This window comes from Onthophagus taurus, unplaced genomic scaffold (assembly GCF_036711975.1).
Source record: "Onthophagus taurus isolate NC unplaced genomic scaffold, IU_Otau_3.0 ScKx7SY_15, whole genome shotgun sequence".
In the NCBI taxonomy this organism is placed as follows: domain Eukaryota; kingdom Metazoa; phylum Arthropoda; class Insecta; order Coleoptera; family Scarabaeidae; genus Onthophagus; species Onthophagus taurus.
Genome location: NW_027248940.1, coordinates 5246222 through 5256095, shown reverse-complemented (window position 1 = coordinate 5256095; position 9874 = coordinate 5246222). Strand labels below are relative to the sequence as shown.

Sequence of the window (9874 nt, the reverse complement as noted above, 5' to 3'; positions counted from 1 at the left end):
TCAAAAGAGAAGATTATCAGGAAATTCTGCATCTTGAAACAAATTTGTACTTGGAGGAAACTTTAATGCAAAACATATGTCTTAATAATAATAATAATAATAACTTGGCTTTATTAATAAAAAAAATAATGACAATAATTATACAAAAGCAATACGTAGGGCGGAGTTAGGAATCAAGTTCCTCTCTACCACTCAACCCTACAAACAAAAAAAAAAAAATTAAGTATTAATAAAATAGAACAAAAGAAAAATTAAAATTAAAACAAAAAAAAACAAAAAAAACAATGTTTACGAAATTAACAATATTAAACAAATCAAAAATAAAAAAATAAAAAAAAAACAAAGGAACATATATTAATTGCAATACATATGCATGCGAAACTCAGCAACTATACGCCAGATTGTTCATCCATTAACATTTGTCGCAGTTTCTTCTTAAACGCATTCAAATTTAGAGACTTCAAAGAGCCTGGCAGCGGATTATAATATTTAGGAAGGCAATAAGTGAAGGATCGTTCAAATAACGAGGTCTCGTGTTTAGGAGGTGTAATAATACCTCTATTTCTAATATCGATATTATGAACATCTGTCCTGAATGATATTTTGTTGTATAGATACGGGGGCTTCTTCAACATGAGAAGTTTATGGTAGAATGATAATAAATGCAACTTTCTTCTGTTGGACATATTCAACCAACCAGCATCTATTAATTTATGAGACACATGATCATACCGTTTTAAACCGTATACAAGCCTGAGGCAAGCATTCTGTACCCGCTGTACACGACTTACTGAAGTGCTAGCCAAACAGGTACCAAAAACCTTATCACAAAAGGTGAAATTACTAAGTACAAGGGTATCGCACAGTTTTAACAGTGTAGCTTTAGATACTGTGTGCCTAATGCCATAAATTAATTTCAACGTTGCATATGATTTATTGGTTTTCTGTGTAATATGTGTTTTAAATCTAATATCTGAATCCTGATACAATCCCAAATTACGAAAACAGCATCCTACATTAATTCGCTGGTCATCAACTTCTATACTAAAATGAGTAGAATGTTCTTCTCGCAAACCCCGCCTACCAAAAAGCATCAATGCCGACTTGGCACCATTCACCTTCAAATTATGTCCAGACGAAATTTCCATTAAGTTCCTAATTTCCCGTGTTAAAATAGTTTCAGCCAGAGATACATCACTGGGAGCAAATCTCAGATATAGTTGGGTGTCATCTGCGTAAAAATGACAGCTACAGTGTTTCAAACTATTTGAAAAGTTGGATGTATATAACGAAAACAAAAGTGGCCCCAATATAGAACCCTGCGGCACACCCGCCGACACCCTCCGAGGCTCAGATATAGAGTTGTTTATCTTAACTTTTTGGTATCTATTGCACAAGTAATTGGAGACCAATGATATAGCATTAGCGCTAAACCCAACAAAATGTATGACAGAACTTAACAAGGAATGGTTTACAGTATCGAAAGCTTTTGAGTAATCCAACAAAACTAATGCAGTCATATCGTTTTCATCAATCGCCCGGAGAATGTCGTCGGTAATATGCATTAACGCTGTTTCACAACCATAATGTTTACGAAATCCAGACTGATTTGGAGGTAGGATATTATAGCCGTCAATAAAAGTTCTAATTTGCCAGTCCATAACTTTCTCCACAACCTTTGCGAGAACCGGGAGAATGCTAACAGGTCGTAAATCCTTGTACTCTTGGGGATTAGAAATTTTTGGTAATGGAGTTACCAGAGCGGTCTTCCAATAGGAAGGAAAAACACATTTCTCCAAACAGTAATTAACTATATGCGTCAAATGTGGGAGTATAAAAGGACAGCAGTACAAGAGCATTGACAACGAAATACCATCATCCCCGACAGCATTAGATTTCATTTTAAGTAAATAACTTGCAACAACGTTTTCATGTACAGTTTCGAAATCAAAATACTTCTGAAATTCACATTTTTTGTTACTGTTATAAAAGTGCATAACATCACTTGAAGGTGCTCCCAATGAACAACCTGTCTGGAGAAAGTGGTTATTAATGTCATTCGCATTTCTTAAATGCATGGGCAAAGTGTTTACTCTATTCCTGATCACTCCGAAATCACGAATAACACGCCACATCGCAGATGTCCCAGTTCGACTCGTTGCCCCCTCAAAGTACACCCTTTTTTCAGTTTTGATGGCATTTGTCACGTGTCTTGTCAACGTTTTATACTGCTCTAGGTCTAATACATTTTTTGTACGCTTATATTTAGCATAAGCTTTATTTCTAACCGCGATCATTTCCTTGATTTGGGGTGTAAGCCACGGAGCAGGTTTTTTTGTAAATCTTTTCGTTTGTAGTGGTGCATGTAAATCAAATAGATCTAGTATTAAAGAATTAAAATAATTCACTTTTTCATCAATGCCGTTAATTTCAAAAATTAATTGTAAAGGTAATGATTCAAGTTCTCTACTAAACAGATCGAGATTAAACCTCTTAAAGTCTCTATAAGTTCGAAATGTAGGAACAGGCTTTGTACTAGCAGTTTTCAAATGAGAGTGTACAAGTTCGTGATCTGAAAGGTGGGGTAGTGAATATATGCAGTAATATCTATTAAAGTTTCGGAATTAAGTGTAATACGGGTTGGTTGATTAACAAGTTGAACCAGACCAAACGACTCCAGCAAATCAAGGAAAATGCGTGAATATGTACTTTCAGGGTGCAACAAATCAATATTTATATCACCGGCAATAAATAGTTCATTACATTGTGGTATAGCTAAACTTAAGGATTCCTCGAGAGACTCAAAGAATAATGGCAAACTTCCGGTCGGGGGCCTGTACATTACACCAAAAATATATTTAACTTTGTTAATAGTTACAGCGATCCATAGCTGTTCTAAATGATCATATGTTTTTATGTTAACCTTGCTGGGTCTATATAAGTTCTTAATATAAATGCCTACACCACCACCTCGCTTACCAGACCTTCGGCGATGTATGAATGTATAATTTTCGATAGAACACACCGCTTCCGTATGTTCATCCGCCAGCCAGGTCTCCGTAACCAATACCAGATCAAAATTATTATCAGTAATGTACTCACGAAATTCAGCAATACTAGGCAGCAACGACCTAATGTTAATGGATGCTATATTCATGTTGTGAACAATAATAAAAAGAAAAAGACAAACAAAATACAAAAAAAAAACAATAATAACTACAATTAAATGAAATTTAACTATTGAAAAAGATTTAAATAAATATAAACTACATTCTAGAGTGCTTTCCCTCCAGGTAACAAATCAACTAGATTCGTCAATTAGATCAAACGGAGGAAAAGTCTCAAAACAATCGAAAGATTGTATATATATTTTTAACAATCGAAAACAAAAAAGAAGAAAAAAAAAACGGAAAAATCGAACAGAGATTTTTCGAAAAAAGCAAGAATCGAAAAAGTTATATCAACATTCTTTTCTTCTGTCCGTCGACTTCTGCATACAGAGTTCCATCACGGCTCCACACTCTTCTTTTACCATATTCTTCCTCCAGTTTTCTCAATTCGCAAAACCGGTGGTGCGTAAGGTCTTCTCGAATTATAAACTGAGTTCCTCTTAACAGTTTCTTATGATAAAATACGCGATCTTTGGTCTTGTGACTTATAAATTTCATAATAATAGGTCGGTTCTTTCCATTTCGCTTCGGTCCAACTCGATGACAACGATCGATAGAATCCGGTAACAATGCGAGGTTCATTTTCTTATTAATAATATCTAATACAACTTGTTCGGTGTTCTCATTGTCTGTCTCGCTTACCCCGAAAACTCGAATGCTATTCCGTCGAGTGTATTGCTCAAGTCGATCCAGTTTTTCCTCATGGTCTGCTCTACATACGGTATTGTCGGACTTCGAACGAGTAACCTCCGCTTCCAAAATTACAACCTTTTCTTCGAGAATATTAACCTTTTCCTTGTATTCCCTGAGTTCATCCCTTAGAATGGACGATATTGATTTGGCGATATTGGCAATGAACGACTCTTTCTTGAATAACTCAGTCAACACCTCCTCAAAATCACTCAATTGTTTCTTGGTGACCACCATTCTCTTTAACTAATTAACACACTCAACTTAAAAACTAACTTTAAAACGTCGAAAATCAAGTTGAATTAATCGGTAACTCAAACCACCTCGATAATTTTCGTCGACTTAACCTGGAGAGGCACGCGCACGTCTAGCTTGGTTGCATGCTTATCACAAACTCTTTTTGGGGTTCTCGCTTGACAAATTCAAAAATTGTGAGATGCTCTCCACTGGTAAGCCAACTTACTGACCAACAAATAGATGTAAAATTCCGGACTTACTTAATTTTTTTGTTACGAAAAATATATCGCATAACTTCGTAAACATAGAAGAAGAGTTCGTGCAGAGTAATATACCATGTGTAAGAATGAAAGAACTGTATTATGAAATACAAAAACTAAATATAAAGAAATTATTGGGCTATAACCTAATTAATGGAGAAACATTGAAACATCTACCAAAACGGGCGATTACAAAACTATTACACATAATTAATGCTGCTTTTAAACAGAAATACTTCTCAAGCATATGGAAAGTTGCTGAAATAATAATGATACCAGAACCTGCTAAATCCCCCACAGATGTTACATCATATAGGTACCTAAATAAAGTCTGCTCCTGGTTTAAATTACAAACTAGACCAAATACTACCATTAACGTAAAGTCAATTATTAAAATCGTATTTTTCTGATCGATATTATAGTGTAAAATACGAAAACGCTTATTCACCACTACATGAAATTAGTGATGTAACAGATATCCGCATCCGCATCCGTAACTGCAGATAATCCGCATTGTTTTGAGGATCCGCATCTGCATCCGTATCCGCATATATTTTAACGAAGCTCCGGTCATGCCAGCGTTCGGCATTAATAAATAAATTTTTTAAATCGTTTGACAATGAGACATATAATTTAATTATAATTTTTAAATAGTAGTGACAGTTTTCTCTTTAGATTTTTTACATTTTCAAAACTAGATATTGTAACATGCACGAACACGTGACATAAGCACAATGTCGCGACAGGTCGCGACGGACAACGCGACGCTTATATTGTCGCGCCATGGTCCCGTCGTTCTACTAAAGTTCTTTATTCTTAAAGCCGATCAGTTGTTGAACGGATGGCAACTGTTATGGTTCGTTTTATGCATTGTTCGTCATTCGTTTTATTGTTAAATTAAAATGAAACCAAAAACAAGTTTCATTTGGGAATATTTCTCGGAAATTAACAGTTCAGTTGCTCGTTGTAACATTTGTGAAAAGGATTATTCACGAAAAGGACGTACCACATCTTGTTTAAAAAATCATTTGAAGTCGAAGCACACGAAAATGTTTGAAGAGTTAGAAAAACGTATAGCTGAAAATGCCGAACAGGGCCAGCCAACCTATAGTACATCTACAGACACAGGTTCAAAAACAAAACACCTTTCTTTACAAGAATGTTTAACGAAGAATGTATGTTGGGATTCATCATATCCAAAATCCAAAGAGACGGATCGACTAATAGGCGAAATGATTGCTTTGGAAGACTTGCCATTCAACTTCGTTGAAGGTGTTGGTTTTCGACGATTGATCAATACAATACTTCCACGATATAAAATGAGGGGCCGTCAGTTTTTTACGTCGCTTGTATGTGACGATTTATATAACAGCGTGGCAAATAAAATTAAAGTATTATTAAAAGACCTTGAGAAAATATCCTTTACAACTGATGTTTGGTCTGATACAAGTTCTGGGACTTCATTAGTTGGTTTGACTGCTCATGGTGTAAACGAAGGTTTTGAAAGAGTAAGAATTATTTTGAAATGTGAAATAATGGAAGGACGTCACACGGGCCAAGTTATTTCGACAAAAATTGAATCCATCCTTGAAGAATGGGGTATAAAACACGATACTGTTCACTGTGTGGTACGCGATCGTGGCAACAACATGATTAAAGCAATGCAGATATCTGGTTTCACTGATTTTAACTGTGTGATTCCTCAAATACAGTGTTGTATTAAAAAAGTGATATTATCGGAAGAATGGGTTCAAGAAATAATTGAAAAGGTGAAAAAAGTTTCAACACATTTTAATCATTCCCTAGTAGCACAAGATGAACTAAAGGCTATACAGGAAATAAGAATGAAGCAATTTCCATTGTCAACAATTCAAGATTGTCCCACTAGGTAAGCCAACGATTGTGTATAAATCAGATATTGTGTAACTAATTTTAATTTCAGGTGGAACAGCATATTTTACATTTTGAAGCGTTTTGTTAAAATAAAAGATTCTTTAGTTTTATACTTAACTACAAAACAATTTGTATCATTTTCTCCAGATGATTTGTCAACAATTGACCTGTTGTTAAAATTGTTGGCACCTTTCGGAGAACTTACTAAAGAATTGAGTAACTCAAAGAACAGCATTGGCATGGTTATACCACATATGTACGTTATCCTGACAACATTAAAAGCTGAGAAAGATAACCAGAATATGCCAGAAAAAATCAAAGCACTTTTCGTTAAAGATATACTAGAAATAAGTGAAAGATTTGGCGATTTAAATAAAAATTTGCTATGTTCGGTTTCTGCGTACTTAGATCCGCGATATAAAACAAAGTTTTTTAACAGTTTTGAAAGAGAAGAAGTCGAAGCCATAATAGTTAATTTGTGTCAAAATCAAACGATCCATGAAAATAAAGATTGTAGTCCAATACATAAGAAAAGAAAAATTGATAATCAAATTGCTACTAGTTCTAGCAGTTGTTCAATGCTACTACAGTCAGTACAATCCATTCTAAGTTCAAGCGAAAGTGAGGCAGAAGATGACCAATTAACAACACTGAAGCTTGTGCTCCAAAATTACGTTAAAGAAAGAAGGCTGTCTTTAGAAGAAGACCCGTTGATGTGGTGGCGGCAGAATGGGTACAAATATACTGTTTTATTGCCGATTGTTCGACAATATTTATCAACGCCACCAAGCAGCTATACCCGTGAACAGCTATTTAGTGGAGCATCCTTAATATATACGGATAAAAGAAAAAATCTTCGAGGAGAAAAGGCATCAAAATTGCTTTTTTTAAAATATAACTTGCCTGTAATAAATTACGAATGTTAGATATAAAATAGAGAAATTACAATAGAAATATTATTTTCATAAAAATTTTAGTACCTATGTAACTTTTTTTAATAACTCCGCATCCGTTAAATCCGCATCCAAAAATCCGCATCCGCTTACGCATCCGCATGCGCAAAATTAGAATTAAAAGATCTGGTTCCGCATCCGTATCCGCTAAACCCACATCCGTAACATCACTACATAAAATACAAGCCGGCTTTCCTCAAGGAAGTGTGCTTGTCCCAACACTGTAGTTACTGTACACATTCGACCTTCGTCAGATACCAGAAACTTTAACAGCTACATTCGCAGATGACACAGCGATCTTGGGTCTTGCAGAAAATGAAGTAGTTGCAGCAAACAAGTTACAATTGGCCTTAAATTCAATAGAAAACTGGACTAAACGATGACTAATAAAATTAAATACAAATAAATCGACATAGATAAACTTTACTTATGGCACTACGTTTTTCGAAAAAATTTTATCAACAGAACATCGTATTCCCTTGGATCACTATCCTTAAACATAGTTACTTCAATTAAAGACCTTGGTGTGTTCTTGAACACTAAATTGCTTTTCTCCTCCCATATTTATTATGTTTTTTTAAAGGCCATCAAGCAATTAGAGTTTATTATTCGTAGATGTTTACAATTTTCCAACCTACACTGTATTAGGTCTATTTATATGGCATATGTGAGTAACATTTTTACTTTGTGGTCTGGAATCCCAGGTATAACACTTATATGGGTCGGTTGGAAGCTCGGGAACGCCGGTTTGTGCGATTTCTGGTTCGTAAATTTAATTGACCTTGGCTTGGGTCACTTGCAACGAAGGCGGGTTGCCACTGATATGGGCAACTGTTTGGTATTTAGGAACTAACATCAGCATTTAACGTATACACTGATTCCCTTCAGGATTCACAATTCAGGATTCCTTTAATAAATATTGTAACAGCGTTAATACTTTTTACTCCTCCTCATAAATGGAGTTGTATTTTATTATTTTGTATTATGTTTTAAAAATGTATTTATTCGCAATGATTTATTTTTAATTTTTTTGTAAGTTAACCTGTATGTTTTATTTATGTATATGTATTATTTATGTAGACTCAGTTCATCGTGACAGATTCTGTATAATTACCACATAGAAACCTAAATTAGACGCAACATATATTCAACTTTAATTTTCTTTGATATTTACAAAATGTGAGAACGGTGATCTTTTATTAGCCAGTAGTTGCTCATTTTCGTAGGGTTGCAGCGATCTTGATAACGGTATTCCATCGTAAATTTGAAGAGACATTCTACTTCCCATATTCTTGTAGCTGCTAATTCAGAATGGAAACAATGTTTTAAAAGATGAGCAAGCAGCTAATTCAATGGACGCGGTCAGCAGACACAGCTGATGTAAAAAAGCAGCTTTTGTGATGAGTATGATGATAAGCAGCATGTTTCTGGTCGCTGTACGGTATTTCTACACATCATGTTTTTGACATATTATGCATTAAATGTCTAAACTGTCTTGGTTGACAGTATTAGATTAGTTAAGTCCCGTATTATACGTGTTTGCTAAAAATGGTCGATACAAATCGTAATAAACGTTTGGTAGTGGATTATTTTTTAAACGATGATGATTTAGATATGAATATCTTAATGGTATTGGATAACCTTGCTAATAACATCACACAAAGTTAGCCTCAATATAAACAGCCACCGATCCACAATAATTATTATGAAAAAATTATACCAAACTATAGATTAAGTGGATTCAAAAGCCACTTCAGGATGTCCAAGACAACTTTCGAGGTATGTAAATTTGAACAATTATTGCCAACAAAGATATAATATGCCTAACATTATTATAAATTTAGGAATTGTCAACACAAGTTTTTCCACATCATAAGGTTCAATCGTATGTAGCTTTTGACAAGAAGATGCTCCTTACGATATGGCTGCTTGCAAAACCAGAAAGTTTCCTAGCTGTCGGAGAACGCTTTGGGGTGTCAAAGAGTGCAGCGCATTTTGTATTCCTTGAAATAATTTCTTTAATACTTCATTTAAAAGACCAATATATTCGTTGGCCAAATCGCCAGGAGATAGCTGCAATTGAAACAAGATTTAAATCACGTTCTGGTAAATACATAAAGGGGAGATAACACAGTTTATCTTGTGCTTATATTAAAAATGTCTTACAGGCATTCCTGGTATAGTTGGTGCTATTGATGGAACCCACATTATTATAAAACAGCCTATTAACAATCCTATAGATTACTACAACAGAAAAGAACAACATTCAGTGATATTACAAGCTGTTTGTGATGACAAGTGTGTACTAACTGATATATTTGTGGGGATGCCTGGACGAATGCATGACGCTAGAGTCTTTCGTAATAGCCCACTGTTCCAGAAGTTACGTGACCACCCACCATTATTATTACCTCATCAGCATATTTTAGGGGATGCTGCATATCCTTTGATGACTAGCCTACTAAAGCCATATCTAGATAATGGACATTTAACAAGGGTACAGTCGACTTTTAATGTACGCCTCAACAGTCAAAGATCAGCGATTGAACGAGCATTTTCATTATTAAAAGGTACTATTTTATTTTTAGTGATTTATTTTATTTTTTTCGCTACCATTTAGTATTGCACTGTTTTATTTCTAATAACTTATTTTATATTGGATATATCAACT

General features: G+C 34.6%; 2 protein-coding genes across 2 annotated transcripts; both read left to right on the top strand.

The window, feature by feature from the left end:
- Positions 1 to 5259: 5259 nt before the first annotated feature.
- On the top strand, positions 5260 to 7176 carry LOC111422032 (zinc finger BED domain-containing protein 4-like). Its single transcript, XM_071200967.1, has 2 exons — positions 5260 to 6245; positions 6300 to 7176. The coding sequence occupies exons 1-2, from the start codon at positions 5260 to 5262 to the stop codon at positions 7174 to 7176; spliced, it is 1863 nt and encodes a 620-aa protein (XP_071057068.1).
- A 1785-nt stretch (positions 7177 to 8961) lies between these two features.
- On the top strand, positions 8962 to 9823 carry LOC139432439 (uncharacterized). Its single transcript, XM_071200966.1, has 3 exons — positions 8962 to 8982; positions 9048 to 9309; positions 9372 to 9823. The coding sequence occupies exons 1-3, from the start codon at positions 8962 to 8964 to the stop codon at positions 9821 to 9823; spliced, it is 735 nt and encodes a 244-aa protein (XP_071057067.1).
- Positions 9824 to 9874: the final 51 nt, after the last annotated feature.

Coding starts and splice junctions, on each gene's coding strand:
- LOC111422032 (XM_071200967.1), top strand. CDS start 5,260: ATGAAACCAAAAACAAGTTTCATTTGGGAATATTTCTCGGAAATTAAC. Junction 6,246..6,299: donor ATTCAAGATTGTCCCACTAG/GTAAGCCAACGA, acceptor TTTTAATTTCAG/GTGGAACAGCATATTTTACA.
- LOC139432439 (XM_071200966.1), top strand. CDS start 8,962: ATGTCCAAGACAACTTTCGAG. Junction 8,983..9,047: donor TGTCCAAGACAACTTTCGAG/GTATGTAAATTT, acceptor TTATAAATTTAG/GAATTGTCAACACAAGTTTT. Junction 9,310..9,371: donor AAGATTTAAATCACGTTCTG/GTAAATACATAA, acceptor AATGTCTTACAG/GCATTCCTGGTATAGTTGGT.